General features: G+C 40.9%; 1 protein-coding gene across 1 annotated transcript in view; it reads left to right on the forward strand.

The window, feature by feature from the left end:
* KBTBD12 (kelch repeat and BTB domain containing 12) overlaps window positions 1-22812 on the forward strand; it is a 63022-nt gene extending 40210 nt beyond the window's left edge. The window contains exon 5 of the mRNA XM_028101819.1: window positions 22631-22812. Within this exon, the coding sequence (XP_027957620.1) occupies window positions 22631-22812 (182 nt within the window). The remainder of the gene's footprint in view (window positions 1-22630) is intronic.
* The last annotated feature ends 315 nt before the right edge of the window (window positions 22813-23127 follow it).

Here is a 23127-nt window from a genome sequence, read left to right on the forward strand (position 1 = left end):
AACATAACTTTTGATAAGCATTTGGGATGCCATCAAGATGTCCAAAATGGGACAGACAGATATGTAAACATGTAATAAGTATAATAATTTGGTTTTGGTTAAAATACTAGTTTGAACACCTCTATTTTCTCCCTAAGCCCCACTAAAATGATAGTAAAAGGAATAAACCCAGTCGGACAAAGGAAAGAAGAGGGAGGGCAACAGCAATCAAATTTTAGAAGCTGGAGGGCAGATGAATGAGTAGTAATTAACCAGACCTTAGAAAGTTCCATCCTGAGCTGGCCACAGGAAAAGCAAACAAATAAACAAACAAAACCCCCAGATTTGTAGCACAGAACCCCAGGCAGCCTCAGGAACTGGCAACAGCAGGAACCTCTGGAGGAGGGAATGAAGGTGATGCTGGGTGAAAGAAAGCAAGACAGACCTGAATCTCCTGCCCCACTCTCACTAGGGATGCAGAGCCCCTCCTCCACCCTAGCAGAGACTGAAGCTGAGGCCAGGAGTGGAAGTCAGGCACTCAGTATTAAAGCAGGCAGAGTAAGTGAACAACTGCACACAGAATATTGAGATCCCCACCTTTCTTCTTTCCCTGGCTCCCAGAATGTGGGCAACCATACCCTCCAGGCAGGGGACTGGAAGACTTGTCTCTAGGGACCTGACCAGCCCTGAAATAAGGCAAAGCCAAATCACCCCATGGAGAACCTCACAGAGAAAGCTTCCATGGCATCCAACTCTTAAAGATGAGCAAACCGCTGGAGACTACCAGAGATTTGAGGAAAGTATGTCTGTCAGAGACAAAAGTCAAAGTAAAGAAAAGTAACTTGGACGAAACAGAAACTGTAACAGGAGAAGTAACCTAAGGGACATAAGAGAAAACATTGCATCAATGGAAGAAGAAAAGTATATTTAAAGGAGTTTTTGGAAATTAAAAATATGGTAGCCAAAATTAAATATACAATAGGAAACCTGGAGTGGGAGGAACTTCTCAGAAAGCAGAGTGAAAAGCAATTCAATGGAAAGTGAGAGAGAAAAGTCCAAAAGGTCCAACATTTGAATAAGAGGAGTTCCAGTAAAAAAGAGCAGAGAAAACGGGGAGGAATAAATCATCTGTGAAATAAATTGAGAAATTTTCCCAGAACTGAAGTCAACAGATACACCGTGTGAAAGATACACAGTGGATGAAAGCAAACTCAAACTGAAGCCCGTCACTGTGACATTACAAAACACTGGGGACAAATAAAAGATCCCAAAAGCTTCCAGAGAGAGAGGGGAAAAAAGTTTCATACAAAGTGTCAAGAATCAGAATGACATCTGATTCTGAACCATGACCTTGGAAGCTAGAAGAAAATGAAGCAAATGCTTTCAAGGATTCTAGGGGGAAATTATTTTCCACCTGCACTTCTACATCAACTGAACTATTCATTAAGCACAAGGGCACAAATTCAGCCAAACAATGTCTCAAACATGTATCTCCTCTGTGCCCTTTTATTAAAAGGATGTGATTCACCAAAAATGGACATATAAACCAAAAAAGAGTTGACATGGGATCCAGGGAACAAGATCAAACACAATAGAGAGGAAGAAATTCCCAGGAAGATGCTGGGCAGGCGGGGGGACCCTGAGAATGGCCACCGGCGCGGCAGGCCTGGAGCCACCACACGGAATGGAGCAGCTTGAACGGCTCTGTGGGAGGGGACCTCCAGCAGAGAAAACTGCTCAAATCGTAATGTTTTGAAAGATCCAGACATTTAGACGTTTGGAGAAGAGCAACGAAGGCTTACAAAATCAAACAACTGACTTTGAGAAAACAAGAAGTTGCACAGGAAAGGAAAAGTCCAGCATACGGCCCATCTGTGAATAGCTTTTATAAGAACAATGTCTAGTAATATAAATATTACATCTTGAGCTGACCAAAAGGACACCTTAACTATCCTGGAAAAAATGAGAAACCAGAAAGTAGGCAGATGTGGGGATATGAAAGAAAGGTGAAGCCACATTTTCCACAGCGGACGCCAAGAGTCAATACCTTCATCTGAGAAATCAGGAAGTGGCAGTAGTATAAAAAATGCTATTTACAGATGCAGTGCTCAATGGCAGAAGACTCAGCCAGAGTTGATAGAGGAGCCGTAAATGGGGAGGAGGGGAGGAGATGACTGTTTTTAAGGAATGCGTCTTGTAAAGCTGTTTGACTCTTCACATCATGTGCATGTACAACTGATAAAACAAAAACTAAATTTAAAATGTATAAAAAATAGTCCATATAAGGGAGGAATAACGGGGGGGGCATGAAGGAAAATATTAACAAGTACATCTGTTGGGAGATAATTCTCTGTGAGTCTCAGGCATGTCTTCTGAGCAGAAACACTGTCTTGTGCTGGACTATTTTTTTAAGCAGGTTCGTATAGCATACAGCCCAGGAGACAGAAACGGTGTCTCCCTCCATAGTAAAAGGCAGGCATGCTTACTGGCCATTATAAAAGATTTGGGGTCCTGAGGCCCCTGGGTGGCTCAGTCGGTTAGGCACCTGACTTTTGATTTTGGCTTGGGTCATGATCTCAGGGTCGTGGGATCGAGCCCCTCACCAGGCTCCGTGCTCAGTGGGGAGTCTGCTGTCTCCCTCTCCCTGTACCTCTGCCCCTCCCTCCAAATAAATAAATTAATTAATTAATCTTAAAAAAAAGATTTGGGGTCCCTCAGCTCGGGGTTCCTCTCCTATAATGCAGCGCACTGACTGTCCCGGTATCACCTGTCAGTCTTCATGTTGCCCTGGGGAACTGGGTCTCAAATAGCTAATGCTAACACCCTGCTACTGCTCTTCCTGTGAGTGACATTGTCCTTCACCTCAGACCTAGGAGTTTCACAGCATCTCTCAGTGTCCACAAAACTGTAACAAGCTAACGTGTAAAATCTCAGACTCTGCACAGTTCTTGACAGAGTCCTGGGACTCACCAGGGCGGAGTGGGGTGGGGAGGGACAAAAACAAAAACCAAACCTCTTTCTCCACCTCCAACAGAGTGAGGAAGCCAAGATTATGTTTCAAAAACTTCAGAGCTCATTAACACCAATCCTTCACAAACTTACAAAATATAGAAGAGGAGAGAACACTTTCCAATTCATTCTGATACCAAAACTAGACAAAGACATTGCAAGACAACTAGAGGTCAATATCCTTTATGAATAAGGATGCAGAAATCCTCCACAAAATACAAGCATACTGAATCCAGCAACATACCAAAAAAATTATACACCATGCCAAGCAGGATTTATCCCAAGAATGCAAAGTGGGTTCACCATATGAAAATTAACCAATGCAAGACACCGTATTTGTAGAATGAAGGACAAAAAACAGGTCGATCATTTCAATACATGCAGAAAAAGAATTTGTCAGAATCCAACACCCTTCCATGATAGTAATACCCAGCAAACTAGAAATAGAAGGGAATTTCCACAATGTGATAAGGGGCATCTGTGAGAACCTCACAGTTAACATCAAACTTAGTGGTCCAGAACTGAAATCTTTCCTCCTAAAATCAGGAAAAAGACAAGAATGTCTATTTTTGCCACTTCTATTCAACATTATCCTGGAGGTTCCAATGAGGGCAATTAGGAAAGAAAAATAAATAAAAGGCATCCAGATCAGAAAAGAACAAATAATTGCATATGGCATGATCTTTTATTTAGAAAAATCCTAAAGAATCCAAACACCAAAAAAGCTTTTAGAGCTAATAAATGAATTCAGCAAGGTTGCAGGATGCAAGATCAATATACAAAAACCAATTGTATTTCTATACACTCACAATGAACAATCTAAAAATGAAATTAAGAAGACAATTCCATTAATAATAGTATCAAAAAGAATAAAATACTTGGGAATAAACGTGACCTGTGCTCGCTTCGGCAGCACATATACTAAAATAGGAATAAACGTGACCTAAGCAGGACTTATACACTGAAAACTGCAAAACATCATGAAAAGAAATTGAAAACCTAAATGAAATGTAAGATATTGCACAGAAAAATTGACAAGCTGACCCTAAAATTTATGTGGAAATGCAAAAGACCTAAGAATATGCAAAAGTCTTGAAAAAGAACAAAATTAGAAGACTCACACTTCCTAATTTCAAAACTTACTTCAAAGCTATAATAATCAAGACTGTGTGGGGTGCCTGGGTGGCTCAGATGGTTAAGCGTCTGCCTTCGGCTCAGGTCATGGTCCCAGGGTCCTGGGATCGAGTCCCGCATCGGGCTCCCTGCTCCTTGGGAGCCTGCTTCTCCCTCTGCCTCTCTATCTCTCTCTCTCTCTGTGTGTCTCTTATGAATAAATAAATAAAATCTTAAAAAAAAAAGACAAAAAAAATAATCAAGACTGTGTGGTACCAGCACAATAACAGACATATAGATCAGTGGAATACACTTGACATTCCAGGGTGGTACAAGGATGCCAAGACAATTCAATGAGGAAAGGATCCCTTTTTCAACAAATGGTGCAGGAATAATTGGATATCCACATGCAAGTGAATGAAGTTGGACTCCTACCTCACCCATGGACAAAAATGAACTCAAAGTAGATCCACAATCTAAACATAAGAGCTTAAACTGTAAAACTCTTAGAAGAAAACATAGGCATAAATCTTTGTGATCCTGAATTGGGCAGTGGTTTCTTAAATACACCTGAGCACAAACGAAAAAATAAGGAAACTGTACACTGAAATTAAAAACCTTTGTACTTCAAAGGGCACCATCAAGAAAATGAAAAGACAACCCATAGGATGAGAGAAAATATTTGCAAACCCCATATTTGATAAGAGACTTGTATCTAGGATATATTAAGAACTCTTACAATTCAGTCATAAAAAGAAAAATAACCCATTTTTTTAAGTTGACAAAGGACCTGAATAGACATTTATCCAGTTATAAACAAATGGCCAGTGCTCAGTATCGTTAGCCATCAGGGAAATGCAAATCAAAAACCATAAAGAGATAACACTTTATCACCACTGGGATGGCTCTAACAAAGAAAATAAGTAACAAATGTTGACAAGGGTTGGAAAAACTGAAACCCTCATGCATTGCTGGTGAACATGTAAAATGGGGCAGTTGCTTTATAAAACTGTCCGGCAGCTCCTCAAAAGGTTAAACATAGAGTTGTCATGGGACCCAGCAATTCCACCCCTAGTTATAGACCCAAGAGAATTGAAAATACACGTCCACACAAACACCTGTACATGAATGTTCACAGCAGCAGTGTTTTTAACAGCCTAAAAGTAGAAACAACCCAAATCTCTATCAACTAATGAATGCACAAAGGAAATATGGTACATTCACACAGTGGAATATTATTTGGCAATAAAAAGGAATGGCATACTAACACAAACTACCACGTAAATGAATCTTGAAAACATTATGGTAAGTAAAAGAAGGCTATCACAAAAGATCTTGTATGATTCCATTTATATGAAATGTGCAGAAAAGGCAGATGCATAGAGATAGAAAGTAGATTTGTGGTTGTCAGGGAGAATCGGGAACAAGAAATGACTACTAATGGGTACAGGGTACAGGGAAAAGGAGCTCTTCCCCTTTCTTTCCCCCCACCCCCAAAGTAATTCGGCTTTGGCGTCTGATGCTAATGAGGAGAATTAACTGAATTGCGCACAGGGAGAGTGCATGGAGGCGAGTTCTTCGCTTCGCAGAGGCAGAAATGGCTCCATCTAGGAACAGAAATGTAGGTTTCTAGAGACAAGGAGAGACAGTGGTGGCAGGTGACACCTAGTGGCAGGAACTATTCCCTGCTCATTGAAGCCTCCAGGAGGAGAGGAGAACATAGTGTGACCTAAGAGCTTGCAAGACCCCTGTGTCAATGTTTGACACAAAGAAATCTTGCCTTTCAAGGGACCGCGTGAGCCTGGAGAGCAGACATCTCGGTGACAGCTGTAATGAACTGAATACCAAAGACCCACTCCCGTGTTTTCTAGCTCCAGTGAGCCCCCAGGATTCTCGGATATCCCGCGAGGAGTGGCTGCTCCCAGAGGGCTCAGCTGCCTTCCCTCTGACAAAGCCCCCACTCTGGCTCTCGTCCCAACTACTGGCTCTTTGAGACTCAGCTTTCTTCCAGCCTCTGGTTTTAACGTGTTTCCCCCTAAATCTCTGGCGCAGGATGCCCTCACCTCCTACCCCTGCACCAGCCAGTTGGCACACGTACGTATTTGCAGTCTGTAGTTATTCTCCCATTCCTTCCAAGGTAACACGGGACCTCCTTGAGCAAGCTGAGGGAGCCCTCTGGTTCTCCATTTCAGCGCTACCTGGCTACCCAAGCAGGTGGGGCTCTGGGCAGAGAGGTTCCCCCAGGGTCCAGCCCTAAGTCCCTTCTGCTTTCAGTCCCCCTTAACCCATCTGACACATGTTCACCATCCTCCTTGGATAATTCCAGGGGACCCAGGAATCTGTCCTTCCTCCACCCAGGACCGGAGATTCTCTCTGCCTCCCTTATCCCCAGCAAGAATTCCTCTCAAAGCCCCTCTGTGTCTTCTCTCATTCCAACACGGGGCCCAGTCCTGTAGGTAGAGAGGCTGCCAAGAACAAACCTGAGTTATCAAAAAGAGAAAACACATTGGGAAGTATTTCAAAAAATTAATTACCTCACTAACAAATGTAGAATCAAATGGCCAGCTAACAATTACCAGGTGTTGACTCTGCTAGGAGCTGTTCTGAGCACTTTGCATATGTTAATTTATTTAATTCTCACAGGAGCCTGTGAGGTAGATATTCTAATTACCCTTACAGACCGCAGCAGAAACGGAAGCCACCTAAAAGAGGTCACACAGAGGGTAAATGTTCAATCTGGGACTCAAAATCCAGATCGTCGCACTCCAAAGTCTGTATTTTTTTAACCAGGAGGCTAAGTTGTCTCTCTGTGCCAGACAAATTAAATCAGAATATTTGGGTATGGGGCCTGGGCATCAATATCTTTTCAAAGCTCTTCAGATTCTTCTAATTTGCAGTCAGGATTGAGAACCACTGCCCTGGCTGATGTCCATTGTTCATTCATTCAACAAAGCTTTATTGAATGACTTCTAGGTAATAAGCCTATGTTAAGCCCTGGAGAACGAATATATGCAGTCCCAGCCCTGAAGGAGTGAAGTGAGGGCAGAACTGAAAGTTGCTACATTAGTGGAGTAATGCTTTCAGCCGGAGGCTTAGAAGGTAGCTGTGTTCCTTAGAGAAACAGCTGATTCCAGGTTTTGAAGCACAAAAACTATGAGGTGAGCTTAGGATACCTTGTAATACCAGAAAGCAAAGCGAGCTGTCAAAGACTTAAGGGAGTCATATCAAAAGACAGAGAAGCCAGCCTAAAAGGGCAGTCAGTCAGTGACCAAATTTGGAATAATTTAAACACCAAAAATCATTATTGACTGTAATTGATTGAATATATGATAAATGTAGAAGGAATGCATTATATACTATAATAGTTATATTAAAATAAGCTAGAGAAAATGTTGTTAAAATTATAAGAAGGAGGAAATCTATTTACAGTACTATACCGTATTTGTTGAAACAAATCTGCATATAAGCAGACCCATGCAATTCAAACCCATGTTGTTCAAGGATCAGCTGTATTTTCTTTCTGTATAATACGGTAGGAAGGACTCTTGCCCACCTACCACCACCAAAATGATTAACTTGTGTCTAATCAAGCCTCTAGACCTCCAATTTATAGGAACACAAGGGAGAGGAACAAGTTAAATGACCCTATGCGAAAACAGACAGATTCAGAATGTGGACATTCAAACAAGAAAGCTGGCCCCAGACCCAGAAAAGTTAGTGTCATGGGGGGAAAAAAATGGTGCCATCCTAAACGAAAAGAGATCAGAGGGACATAAAAACCAAATATAACATGTGAGTGTTTATTGGATTCTGACTGAAAAGAACAGTCATGTAAGGACATTTTTGGGACAACTGGGGAAATCAGAACATGGACAGGATGTTATTTAATGTGATGGAATTAATGTATTTTCTTAGGTATGATAATGGTATTGTAATTATGTAAAGAAATATCTTCATTCTTAGAAGAGGTATGCTGCGTAGGGGTGAAGTATCATGTCTGCAACCAATTTTTAAGGGTTTCAGAAAAAGAAAATGGGTGGTCATGTGTAAACATGAGGGAGGCAGTAAAAATACAGAAACACGTTAACTATTATTGAATCTAGATATAAAGTCTTCAGGTATTCACTGTACTCTGCTTTCGACTGTTTCAAATTTCTCAAAATAAAAAGTTGAGAAAGGAACAAAAAGCTTTGGTGGCAACTACACGATCAATTTCTGCTTTATCCTAGGACTATCGGCCACAGAGAGAAATATAGTATAACTGAATTTGTCTGTTTTACCATTGTTATTTCAGTCCTCCCTGGAAGAAGTTGTACTAAACTTGTAATATCCTGAAGGAGAGTTGCTCCTTTTGTTTTTTATATGTCATATATATCGTTTATATTTCCAAAAAGAATGGAGACAATTTAAAGAATAAGCACAGGTGCAATGAAACTAAAAACATGCTTAGTAATAAGTGGAGGGGGTAAGTTTATCAGAAAACCTAAGCTAAGAAAAATTTCCAGAATTTAGCTCAGCTTGCTGGCCACCAAGGCAAAGAAGGAAAAATGATGGGTACTAAAGCTCCCGTTGAGGGAGGCATACAAGTGTCTCCTTTTATTGCTTCTCATCCCAAGTCTGCCTTAGCCTTTTCTCAGTTCCATCTGTGTTCTTCCCAGAGACCTTCCACAACACAGGGCAAGATGGTGCAACAGCCATCAATTCACCCTGCTCTGCCACTCCCATCACCCAGCACTGTTCTCTAGACCCTAGAGCAATGGTTCATGTGCAGCGGATCAGGAAGGTAATATCCTCCAACAGAGGGGACCTCCTGTCACTAGAGAGAAGCTAACATGCCATCCTGAAATCCTGTGGCCTCACTGCATCGGTTCCTGTCCTAACTGCTAAGGGATTAACTCGCTGTTCCATACCAGCTTTTCCCTCCACACCAATTGGCCTCATTTTCCAACTAGGTTTCCAATAAATAAAAGTAACCATCTGCTTAAGGCTGGGCTCCTCCAAAAACAGGCCTGAGACAGGATTTGAGTTTACATAGTTCTGGGAGGCATTGAGAGAGGGAAAGAGAATGAGACAAGAAAGGAACGGGGCCACAAGGAAGAATTAACAGGCAGGTTACCGCCGTGGGCCACTGGCGCTCAGTCCCATTGGAAAACTCAGAGACAGTGTGGATCAGCTTCTGGGTTGTTCCCTATGGTGGGGAATCTGAGGTATTTATCCTCAGATTGACTCCTTGGCACTCCCGACTTGCCCCACTTGAGCTGAGAGAAAAGCCTCAGGCAAAGAGTAGCAGGTGGATGTAATCAGCATGTTCTGGAACAAACATCACAGAGAGGATATGGCTGACAGCTGATCTGTCAGTGATCTCACTGACAGTGTCTTCTACACCATCCCAACCACCCACCTTTAAACAAAGAGGGTTTATTACTTCTAAGTAAAAAGATGCATCTGAACAGATTCGGCCTCTGGTGGTTTTCACCGACTGTCACTCTGTTCATCTTGCATGAGTTTCTTCTTACCATGTAATCACTGGTTTTGCATTCTTTTTTCTAGAACGCATCCAAGAATAGGAACACAGCCTCAGTGCTCTGTGCTGAGCTGGCGTACAGATCTATGTATGTTTTATAAGGTTTTGCAAACTTGAAAGACTGACATTGATTCGTAAGCATGACATACGATTTTCTCTCCAATCTCCAAGCTGGGAAAGGCTGGGCAAATCTGCTATCGGATGGACTGCAGGCAGCAGAAAAGGCCTGGGATCCTGCAACATTGACATCGCAATGGCCACGACAGAACCGAAATTAGGGAACTCTGTTCTTTAATAATTTCAAGCTTACAGAAAAGTCACAAAAATAAAAACAGCATAATCAATACACAGATTCACCTATTGCTAACACGTTGCCCCTTTTGCTTTATTTAGCATTTGCTTAGTCACTGAATCCATCTGGCTGTAGGTATGTGTATATTCATACATGCAGACAGGTACGGAACTTTGTTCTCTTCATATTCTATTCATATGCCCTTTCCCCCTAAATACTGGAGTGTGTGGAATAAAAAAATATTCTCTTACATAACCACAGTGTAACTAATAATTTTAGGAATTTTAACATTGATTCATACTTTTATTTATTCTACTCTTAGTATTCTAAGTTTGTCAATTGACCTAAAAATGTCCTTTACAGCATTTTTTCCTCTCCACACCCATCTACCATCAGGTATTGCATTTTGTCGATATGTCTCTTCAGTTTCCTTAAATCTGAAATATTTCTACATACATTTTTTGCCTTTTATAACATTGGCATTTTAAAATAATACAATATTCCCCCTTTTTAAATAAGATATTCCTCTTCTGAGATCCAGTTGATGATTCCTTGTGATAAAACCGAGGTTATGTGTTTCTGGCTAGAATGTTACATCCCTGCTATGTCCTTCTCAGGACATCTAGAGGCAAATCAAGTCCATTGCCCCTCACTGGCAATGTTATTTTTATTTACCTGGTCAAGATACTGTCTAACTTCACCATGGCAGAGTTACTATTTTTTCCTCACAACTAATAGGCAATGTGTGAGGAGATGCTTTAAAAATATGCATTTTAATTTTTTCACTTAACAATATCTCCCAGAAATCATTCCATATCAGGTAATAGAGATCATCTGTGCTCATTTTTATAGCTGGATAGTGTTCCATTGGGTATATGTATCACAGAAACTTTGTTCTTTATTTTTTTGCTAAGGTAACTCCCCAACATCTCTTTGGACCAAAAGCTAGGGACATCTTCCTGATTTTAACAAGAGACTGTAAACTGGGTTCCAGTCAAGATGGAGTAAGCACCTGTCACCCTGTCTCTCCCACTGAATGCAAGCAATGCCCCTGGGCAGAATGCATGGAGCAGCTACCTGAGAACTCTGAAACTATATGGTCATGGGCAGATTGGGGAAGAAAACCAGAACTTGCGGTACCAGCGAATCAATGACAAGTTCCCCCATTTGTTTCCCTTGGTACCCACTGTCTGAGACTCAAAGGCAGCCTGAAACCCAGAACTTTGCACCAAGTGTGTATAGAAAGAGCTCTAAAAGAAGTCCTCTACTTTTTCAAGGAACAAGAAAGAGGACCGCATGGGTCAGAGAAAGTGGGGGATGTTGTCCTCTTCATTTTCCATTCTCTCCCACCCCAGCCCTCAGGCAATGCAGGTGGTGACTTACAGCAGCAGAGGCTGGGCTGGTACCCTTCTCTCTTGACCAGGGGAACTTTGATCCCAAGAGTGTGAGGAAAGACCTCATTGCCTTTCTCTCTCAATCTACTAGCCCTTAGACCTGGAAGCAAACACATTTGAGGAAAGTGTGCAGCAGCGTGGGGACTCTAAAGTCCCAGCTTTTTAGCCAGAAGACCAGGAAGGGGAACAAGGGAATTCCTAGGGGCAAAAAAAGTGTCAGGAAGATTGCAGATAGAAGCAAGCTCAAGAAAACGATCCCATAGCTTTTGGCTTTTGTCTCAGAGAAAGTGAAGGTGCAACTGTCTTCACTGTCTTCGTTCGCCCCAAATCCAGGTTCATCTGACACCAGCCACCTCCACCATGCCACCTAAGTTCGACCCCAAGGAGATCAAAGTCACATACCTGAGGGGCATGAGTGGGGCAGTCATGCCACATCTGCCCTGACCCCAAAGATCAGCGCCCTGGGTCTGTCCCCAAAAAAGGTTGGTGATGACATCACCAAGGCAGCCAGTCATTGGAAGGCTCTAAGGATTACAGTGAAACTGACCATTCAGAACAGACAGACCCAGATTGAAGTGGTATCTTCTGCCTCTGCCCTGATTGTCAAAGCCCTTAAAGAACCACCAAGAGAAAGAAGCAGAAAAACATTAATCACAGCAGAAATACCATTTTTGATGAGATTGTCAACATTGCCTGATAGATACAGCACGGAGCTTTAACCACTAAAGCCATTTAGCTTTAGCCAGTTTCCATCTCTGGAACCACTGAAGAGATCCTGGGGACTGCCCACTCTGGGCTGCAATGTTGATGGCCGCCACCCTCATGACATTAGAGATGACATCAATAGCGGTGCAGTGGAATGCTAGTTAGTTAGAACTACAAAGGATCGTTTGACAAGCAAAAAAAAAAAAAAATAGATCCCATAAAGTTGGTTATGAGTTCCTGGGCTCATGCCCCACCTGCACATGGATGATTTAGCCCTAAATGGCATACGAAAGTCTTTGAGAACTGATCTGCATAGTAATCAGTGCTCAGTCCCTCCCTGGCCACTGTGTAACACACACATGGAGAGAGTCCAATAACATTGCAAGGGCTTTGAAAACTGAGCTGACATTGGGGCACAGCCCACAAAAGGTAGGTGGGAACTAATGTACCTCACTGGAGCAGTTTTCTGCTTAAAAAAAAAAAAAGATCAATATTTTTTTAAATAGGATTTAAACAAGACCCAGAATCATAATATTCACAATGCCTATATGTAATTCAAAATTACTTGACATACCAAGAACCAAGAAAATATCAACGTCTCACAAGGGAGAAGACAACATGCCAACTCTGAGATGGCACGGATTTTGAAATAACTAGGCAGACACTTTAAAGCAGTTATTATATTGGGGCTCCAAGAAGTGACTACTTTTGTTTTTGTTTTTTTCAAAGATTTTATTTATTTATTTGAGAGAGAGAATGAGATAGAGAGAGAGAGAGCATGAGAGGGGGGAGGGTCAGAGGGAGAAGCAGACTCCCCACTGAGCAGGGAGCCCGATGCAGGACTCGATCCCGGGACTCCAGGATCATGATCTGAGCTGAAGGCAGTCGCTTAACCAACTGAGCCACCCAGGCGCCCGAAGTGACTACTTTTGAAAGGTATAAAAAGATAGAAAGTCTCAGTAGAGAAATAGAAGTCATTAAAAAAAAAGAAGAACCAAATGGAAATTTTGGAACTGAAAAACAAAATAACAAATAGATTACTGAATGGGCTCAATATCACAATGGAGATGACAGGAAAGAGTGAAAAGTAAGTGCATTTGAAGATGATAAATCAAATTATCCCATCGGAATAACAAAGAGAAAATAATTGGGAAAAAAAGTGAAGAGACTTGGGGACCTATGAGGCAATACTAAGAGGTCTAATAGTCCTGTCATGATCCCAGAAGGAAAGGAGAAGGAACGTGGGTGAAGAAAAAATATTTAAAGGAATAATGGCTGAAAACCTGCCAGATTTGGCTAATGAAATACACTTACAGATTCACGAAACTCAACAAACTGAAATAAGTCAATCAGAGGAAGACAATTATCTATGATCTCACTCATGTGGAATTTAAGAAACAAAACAGAGGCTCATAAGGGAAGGGAAGGAAAAATAAAACAAGATGAAATCAGAGAGGGAGACAAATCATAAGAGACTCTTAATCATATGAAACAAACTGAGGGTTGCTGGATGGGGGCTGGATGAGGAACTGGGTAACTGTGTGAGGGACATTAAGAAGGGCATTTGATGTAATGAGTACTGGGTGTTACATAAGACTGATGAATCACTGAACTCTACCTCTGAAACTAATAATACATTAAATGTTAATTAATTGAATTTAAATTTAAAAAAGAAACTCAGCAAACTAAAAACAGGATAAACTTGAAAAAACCACACCCAGACACATTATAACCAAACTTCTAAAAACTAAAGATAAGGAAAAGATCTTGAAGAAGCCAGAGAAGAACAACAGATAACATATGAAGGGAAAGTATTAAAAAGAGTGTGGAGGGGCGCCTGGGTGGCTCAGTTGGTTAAGCGACTGCCTTCGGCTCAGGTCATGACCTGGAGTCCCTGGATCGAGTCCAGCATCGGGCTCCCTGCTCAGCAAGGAGCTGGCTTCTCCCTCTAACCGTCCTTCCTCTTATGTACTCTCTCTCTCATTCTCGCTCTCTCAAATAAATCTTTAAAAAAAAATAAAATAAAAAGAGTGTGGATTTCTCCAGCTAGGTCAGAAGGCATGGAACAAAATTTTTAATCTCTGGAAAAAAAATAATCATCTGGAATTATATATGCAGCAAAAATATCCTTCAGGAATGAGGGCAAAATTAAGATAAGACATTCTCTGATGGAGTAGAACTAAGAGATTTATGGCCAACAGATCTGCCAACAGAAAGTTAAAATTCCTCAGATCAAAGGCAAATGATACAGAGGAAGTTGGAGCCTCAGGAATCAAGGAAGAGAAACAGAAATGATAAATACCTGGATAAATATAATGGACTACTTTTCTCCTCTTCAGTTCTTCAGAATATGTTTGACAGTTGACGGCAGAAATTTTAACATTGTCTGACAGTGTTTTCTTTTTTTTTAAGTTTTTATTTTATTTCCAGTTAGTTAACATACAGTATTATATTAGTTTCAGGTATACAGTATAGTCATTCAACACTTCCATACATCACCCGGTGCTCATCACAGCAAGTACATTCCTCATCACAAGTGCAATCGCCATCACCTATTTCATCCATCCCCCAACCCATCTCCTTTCTGGTAACCATCATAGTTAAGGGTCTGTTTCTTAATTTCTTTGCCTCTCTCTCTCTCTCTCTCTCTCTCTCTCCCCTTTGCTTGTTTGTTTCTTAAATTCCACATATGAGTGAAATCATATGGTGTTTGTCTTTCTCTGACTGACTTATTTCACTTATTTCACTTAGCATAATACACTCTAGCTCCATCCACATCATTGCAAATGGCAAGATTTTGTTCTCTTTTATGGCTAAGTAACATTCCATTATCGATCAATCAGTTGATAGGTAGATAGATGTAGCATCTATCAGTTGATGAACACTTGGGCTGCTTCCATATCTTGGCTATCATAAATAATGCTGCTATAAACATAAGGATGCATGTATCCCTTTGGATTAGTGTTCTCGTATTCTTTGGGTAACTACCCAGTAGTGTGATTATTTTTAACTTTTTGAGGGACCTCCATACGGTTTTCCACAGTGGCTGCACCATTTGGTATTCCCACCAACAAAGCACAAGTATTTCTTTTTCTCCACATCCTCACCAACACCTGTTGTTTCTTGTGTTGTTGATTTTGGCCATTCTGACAGATGTGAGGTGATATTTCATTGTAGTTTTGAGTTGCATTTCCCTGATGAGTGATGCTGAGCATCTTTTCATGTATCTGTTGGAAATCTGGATGTGTTCTTTGAAGAAATGTCTGTTCATGAGTCTTCTGACCATTTTTTAGTTGGATTTTTTGGTTTTGGGGTGTTGAGTCTGATAAGTTCTTTATATATTGTGGATACTAACTCTTTATTGGATATGTCATTTGCAAGTATCTTCTCTCATTCCATAGGTTGCTTTTCGTTTTGTTGATTGTTTCCTTCACCGTGCAGAAATTTTATATCTTGATGAAGTCCCAATAGTTTGTTTTTGCTTTTGTTTCCCTTGCCTCAGGAGACGTAGTTAGAAAGAAGTTGCTATGGTGAATGGTCTGACAGTGTTTCAGTGTATGGGTTTTTTTTTATTTTTAATTTTTTTAATTTATTTGAGAGAGAGGGAGAGAGAGCGAGCACAAGCAGGGGGAGGAGTAGGCAGAGAGGGAGAAGCAGACTCCCCACTGAGCAGGGAGCCCTACTTGGACTCTGAGATCATGACCTGAGCCAAAGGAAGACACGTAACCACCGAGCCCCCAGGTGCCCCGTTTTCAGTGTATGTTAATGTTATACAGAGAGGACTATTTCCCCAAGGGTAGACATAGGAACTACATGGTAGTAAGGTTCCTATGTTCCACTCGAAATGATAATATATTAATTAGTCTGTTAAAAGTTAAGTATGTATATTGTGATCCTTAGAACAACTACTAAAAAAACTATACAAGCAGGTGTGGCTAAAAACTCAAGACAAATTAAAATAGGATATTAAGAATATTCAAATAATTCAAAAAGAAGGAAAGGAGAAATGAAGGTACAAAAATAAAAGAAATAATAAAATAGTGACCTAAATCCAAACATACCAATATTTATATTAAATATAATGGTCTGTATTGGATAATTTTGTCTCATAGACCTTCCACTTGTGCTTAAAGAAAGCATAATCTCATTTTAAAAAACGATGTCTTCCTCTTGGGAAAATGAAAGTCAAAAAATTTCTTGAAAGAATCATTTCCTATTTTAACTCCTACATGTAACTTTAAGCATAAAACACATTCTATGTTTCTTATAAATAAACCTAGAATACTTAGTAGGATTTGGTGGACACAATCCATTATGTCGAATGCCAATTATCCCTGGATCACAAGTGGTTTTACATATCCATTCCTTCAACTTGGTGGAAAATATAAAATCTTTGATCAACTAATTGAATTTATATACAAAGACTGTAACTATGCAACATGATTTTGTAATTACACTGATATCTTTAGAGGGCTATAAAGAGCTGTTGCTCCCCCTTCCACCTCCTTTGCAGATAGACAATTGGATCTACTCAGCCATCCGTTTGTTTCTTTTCTGCCCATTTGAATGGACTCTTGGCCTCCTCCACTAGCTGAGGCCATCAGCTGCTGGTCATGCCTATTTGTGACACTCATGACCCTCCTCTTCCTGCTTGAATCAGGGGCATTTAAATGGAGACTTTCACTGGCCCGTGGCTCCTTCACCACAAGAAAGGGCAGGTAACACCCCTCAGCTGAGGACAAGCCAACTTAGCCTCAGGTCTGTTACTCATTCTACGATTGATTATTTATTCACAGGCCAATTCATTCAAAATGAAATTGAATTTGAGATGGCTTATAGAGAGATGCATGCACCACAGTAAGATAGAGATTAAAATAAATCGGGAAATTGAATGGAAGGAAAATAAAGATAGAAAAATAAAATCAAGGAAGAGGAGGTGAAGTTGGTACATAAATGCACCTAAAGTTCTTTTTCAGGGGTGGCTGGGTGGCTCTGTTGCTAAGTGTCTGCCTTCGGCTCAGGGCATGATCCCAGGGGCCTGGGATCGAGCCCCACGTGGGGCTCCCTGCTCAGCGGGAAGCCTGCTTCTCCTTCTCCCACTCCCCCTGCTTGTGTTCCTTTTCTTGTTTTGTCTCTGTCAAATAAAATCTTAAATAAATAAATAAATAAATAAAGTTCTTTTTCCCTAGCTGTATTTCACTAGCCAGTTTACCTCTGCTCTCATGAGAGGCCAGAGCAGAAAGGAGAGCATGCCCTGTTTGCAGTGTCCTCGAGGGAAGAGCAAACCACTGCTTAGAAGGTACATATCTTTTAAACATGGGAGAAACTTCTCACCGTAGCCTCATGTAGAGTAGCGGGAAATGCCCTCAATAATACTCCTATAATGAATAAAATGGCAAGTTAGCATTTCATTGAAGAGCAAGTCAAAAGGAAACAATTCTACAAAGGACTAAAAATACCCTAAGTTTTTGGTTTTCTGGTAGTCTGATTGAATTCAAGGATGAAATTTATACTGCAGTGTGCTTCTCAAATTTTTCCACAGAAGGACCTCCAACGGCAGAGAGCACCGCCTAAAACACATGGCGGTACAGCCCAAGGCAGTCTACCACACAAATGGAGTTTCTTTGCCATCTCATTATTTACTTCAAAAAAATCATGTGAATTTTTTATTTACTTCATGTAAAATAAGGTTTTAAATTGCTTACTATTGGCGGTATCAGGATTCAGGGAGAGCTTCCTAACTCCTTTAATAATTAAGATGCTGTTGCATTAAGTGTGTCTATTTTTGGAAAATTAACTGAATTGAAAAAAGCTGACACTGAGTTCAACCTCCCATTTCTTTTCCCTTGTTAGTGTGATAATGTTTCCAGAACCCAAACTCACATAAATAAGTAAACACAAATGCCAAGCACTGATTCCTCACTTTATGAGCTCTGTTAGTAGAAATTTAGGACAGCATTCAGGATGGCCCCACGGAGGCCTGTGGCGCTGCCCGGTGATTCTAGGTGACAGCTTTTGTGGGGTCTGCACTCTTCCAGAGAGTTCAAGTCTCCATAATCAGGCCTGTGATCTAGCACACTATCTCAGAGCTTTCATACTCAAGAAAACTCGCAGGGCGCCTGGGTGGCTCGGTCGGTTAAGCGTCTGCCTTCGGCTCAGGTCATGGTCCCAGGGTCTTAGGATCGAGCGCCAGATCGGGCTCCCTGCTCAATGGGGAGTCTGCTTCTCCCTCTGCCCCTCACCCCACTCATACTCTCTCTCTCTCTTGCTCTCTCTCTCAAATAAATAAAATCCTTAAAAAAAAAAAGAAAGAAAACTCACTGGTTGTCTGCTTCTTTGCTACTGATGCAGTAATTTTCATTCCAGGTAAATAACGTAACAGACATCTAGGAAAGATGGTAATATGCATACATGGATTTAAAAAAAAAAATGTCTCCCTGGGGCACCTGAGTGGCACAGTCGGTTAAGCATCTAACTCTTGGTTTCGGCTCAGGTCATGATTTCAGGGTCCTGGGATCAAGCCCCGCATTGGGCTCTGTGCTGGGCATGGAGTCTGCTTGAGGATTCTCTCTCTCCTTCTCCTTCTCCCTCTGTCCTTCCCTGCCCCCACATGCTTGCTCTCTCTAATAAATAAATCTTAAAAAAAAGTCTCCCCAATAAACACTGAAATGAGCAGAAGGAAGCAAAATTAGTGAAGAAAACTCTCTACTCTGAAATTGTAAAAGGCCTCAGCCTGCATTAATTTGAATAAGGACACCAGAAGCCTTCACCCAGCTGAAACAAAGCAAAACAAAAATGGTAAGCCAGTGTGGCAATGATAAAAGATGCATTCCAAGATGATGGCAGGAACTAAGACGGAAAAGGCTGTGTCATCTCCGTAGCGAGTAACAAGCAAGAAGACGGAACAGCTGTACTGGACACCTGTCATGTTTTACGTGCCGGTAGGCTTTCTAGCAGCACTGCCCAGACCCAGAGCAGCCAGCCGTGTGAAGGAGCCGTGGTAGCACTCTGCCCTGACGCAGCCTCCCGCCATGCCTCCCGCTCTGCTCAATCTGCTGAGCTACCTTCCTTCCAATAAATCCCGATTTTGCTAACACCAGCGCAAATTGGCTTCTGCTGTTGCTACCAAGAACCCTAACTGATTCAACAGGCATGACCCTTTTGCATTTAATAACTTTGAAATATATAAAATAGAAACTTTTACAAATCATAAGATAAAAGGATAAATCCACAAAAATTGCATGGACTTTAAGATACCTTCCTCAGAAATTGATAGATCAAATAGATATTTTTAAAAAACTGAAACAAAAAGAGATGTAGAGCTTTGTGTTAATTTAAGCTAATTACAATTAAATAAGAGTTCAAAATCAGTTCCTCAGTCTCACTAGCTACATTTTAAATCATTCAATACCACATGTGTCTAATGGTTACTGTATTGCGCAGCATGGATTATATAACATTTGCTTCATCACAGAAGGTTCTATTGGACAGAGTTGGTATAAAGAACATGTGATATACCACACGTGCACGCACAGGGGAATATTACTCAGCCATTAAAAGGAAAGAAATCCTGCCCATTTGCCACAACCTGGAGGACATTATGCTAAATGAAATAATCTGGAACAAAAACACCCAAATACTATACCATCTCATTTATATGTGGAATCAAAAATAGCGAAGTTCAAAGATGTGGAGTGTGGAATGGTAGTTGCCAGGGACTTGGGATAGAGGGAATGGTGATGGTGGTCAAAGGCTACAAACTTTCAGTTATAAGATGATAAGTTCTGAAAATTCATAGCATGGTGACTGTAGTTAACGATACTGTATTGTATACTTGAACTTTGCTTTAGTGTTTTCACCACACACATGCGCACACACACAAAGGTAACTAGGTGAAGTCATGATGTGTTAATTAGCGTGATTCTGGTATTCATTTCACAATGTATATCTTAAACATATACAATTTTTGTCAATCAACCCCAGTAAAGCTGAAAAAAGTAAATATTCGCTTTCATACCTAATTTTGTACTTGTGATTTTGTAATATTTTCCTTAAAGAGGACCACCAAATTTGTATAAGATTTAGGTCCCACTTATTGGTCTCATCAATAAGCTGTAAAAATACAGTGATACCATGATGTCCTCCATTCAACAGCTTAGTAGTTATGAGCACAGGTCTTAAGGACCACATATCTGGTGCATATTCTGGTTCTGCCACTTCTAACTGTATGCTGTAGGCACAGCATTTAATTGCTGTAAGTTTTTCCTAACCTGTAAAACTGGAATAACAATAGTACCTGCTCACAGGCTTATTACATGGATGATATAACATAATGCCTCAAATGCAGCCAGCACATTAAGCATAGTACACCGTAAACATAGTACACAGTAAGCATAGTACACAGCAGACATAGAATGAGTATCAGTCTTACTATTTTATGGTGTTTGGGGAGTGAAAATTCTTTCAGAAAATGAAGGTGAAAAAAGACATTTTTAGAGAAACAAAATCTGGTAGACCTCCTCTAACATACATACTTCAGGTGCAGGAAAAGTATCTTAGATGAAATGTCTAAGATGCAAGAAATAATGAAGAGCAATGAAAGTGTAAAAGTGTAAATGTGTAAAAAAGGTTAATTCTAAATGAACATTTACTGTATAAAACAATAATGATAATATCTTGCAGAGTGAAAAGATATATAGAATTAAAATGCACATCAACAGTAGCTAATAAATTAGGAGGGAGGTAAATATAATTAAACTATTCTAAAGCCCTCCAAGAAGAGGGTCAAGTATTGATTATGTTTAGGTCTTGATAAGTTAAGTATGCATGTTTTACTTTTTAGGATAAGCACCAAAAAAAATAGAAACAGGGTTTATAACTTCTAAATGAGTAAAGTAAAGCAAATGGAATGATAAAAAAAAATGCTCAGCCAATCCAAAAGATGGCATTAAAGGAGGAAAGAAAGAACAAGTAAGACAAAGACAATCCACAAATGAGGTGGTAGATATAAACCAAAATATATCAGTAATTGCGTTAAATGTAAATGGACTAAATGCTCCAATTAAAAGACAAAGTTCATTAGAATAGTTCTTAAAATCCTACCTTTTAGAATTTATAATATCAGGCGCCTGGGTGGTTCAGTCGTTAAGCGTCTGCCTTCGGCTCAGGTCATGATCCCAGGGTCCTGGGATTGAGCCCCGCATCGGGTTCCCCGCTCCGCGGGAAGCCTGCTTCTCCCTCTCCCACTCCCCCTGCTTGTGTTCCCTCTCTCACTGTGTCTCTCACTGTCGGATAAATAAAATCTTTAAAAAAAAAAAAAAAAAGAATTTATAATATCAGTCAAAAGAATGGAACTTATTCTAGAGTACAAGGATCACTCATAATGATAAATTTATAAATGGTAAAATTTATATGTACTTAATAACAGACTCAAAATGTGTAGACTAAAAATTGACGGTACTAAAAGGAGAAACAGACAAATCCACAATCTTAGTGGGATATTTTAACACAGTTCTCTCAGTAACTGGAAGAATAAGCCCACAAAAATCCATAAATACATAGAAGGGTTGGCTAACATGACTTAGTGAATGCATATGGAACACTACACCAAAAACTACAAAATAACCATCCTTTACAAGCACGCATGGGCCATTTTCAAAAATTGACTTTAATATGCAAGGCCTGGGCACTTATGCATACATTATCTCCTTTGATCATCATAAAATTGTGAAATAGTCAACTAGGCTGGAAATCTTCCATTTGCCCCTCCAGACTCACTCTGCCCCATTCTCTATCATGCTCTGTGTCCTGTGAAGTTGACAAATACTGTGTGTATTCACAGACACCCTTCTCCTCTAGCTTCTGGTTGAGTCCATCTGGTGGGAGGCAAGAGCAGAGATTGTTGGGTGAAAGGAGAGTAGAGTCAGGGCACTTATTATCGCCGCCCCTTCCCTGTGGGGTTGCTGAGGATGGATGTTCCATCTTCCCTGCCTAAGTCTCCTCCTTCCAGGCTGCACTCTTTAACAGCTGCCCTTTCCAAGGCAAGTACCCATTTTTCCCCTTGCTGCCTCTCAGGTCTAGGGGTGGTAATGGCCCTTGCTGTTCTTAGTGGGTCTTCCCGAACCCTTCCCACACCTTTCCAAAAGTTCCTTCAATCAATTCTCTTCAAATCACCCACTTAGGGTGAGCCATTTGTTTCCTGCAAGAACCCTGGCTGAGTATTAGCATCCCTGTCTGCCTTTAAGGAAACATAAGTTTGGGGAGGTCAGCAACTCACACAAAGTCACAAGCTGTATCTCCCCCTAGGTGTAGAAATAAGGACAATTTCATCCCTAGCTCCCAACATTAATAAATTATTAAATTTAGACAATGGTATGCGCTGTTAACATATCAATTATTCAAATAATTTTTGAATGTGAGTTGTAATATGGCCTTTTTTAGTTTCTTAAATGTTAGGGGCACTGTGTCCTCCATTTAAAGTATGTTTATTCCGTTGTTTGTTCATTACTTTTTGGTGCTTGGTGCCTTTTAGAGGAAGTTGTTCAATAGAGTGAAGATGACCTCTGAATTTCGTACCCCCATGATATTTTGTCTTCCTACTTTGCTATTTTTCAGATCGACATGAGGTTATCTCCAAAGAAATATTGGAGCTGGACCCATGGGAAAACCAATGGAATGTTGTAGCCATCAATGTCCTCATGCATGACAGTTATGATGTCTGCCTGGTGGCCAGGATGAACCCCCGAGACCTCATCCCCCCGCCTTCAGATCTGGTGGAAGAAGGCAATGAGCACTGAGGTCAGTGTTTGCGGTAAGACCTCCTGCTGTGTCTGCACAGGAAGCATTAGGAATGGAGAGAGCCCACAGGCACCAGCCAGTCACCCTGGTTATTGTGTGTTACATGCATAGCGGCCCATGTGCAAAGCAGTGTGTGCTGGATGCTGTGATAGGGAGTGTGCAGAGTCTGTGCTCAAGGACCCCCAGTTGGCTAGGATGGACAAGACATTACAAGGTCAAGAAGCACAGGAAGACCACAGGGTGAGTGCCATAGGAATCAAGGGATACAGGGACCTCACACTGCTGGGGACTCAAGGAGAGCATTGCCAAGGAGC

The sequence above is a fragment of the Eumetopias jubatus genome, unplaced genomic scaffold (genome assembly GCF_037043125.1).
Source record: "Eumetopias jubatus isolate StellerSeaLion01/CBP00866 unplaced genomic scaffold, mEumJub1_p1.0 scaffold_1, whole genome shotgun sequence".
NCBI classification, from domain to species: Eukaryota; Metazoa; Chordata; class Mammalia; order Carnivora; family Otariidae; genus Eumetopias; species Eumetopias jubatus.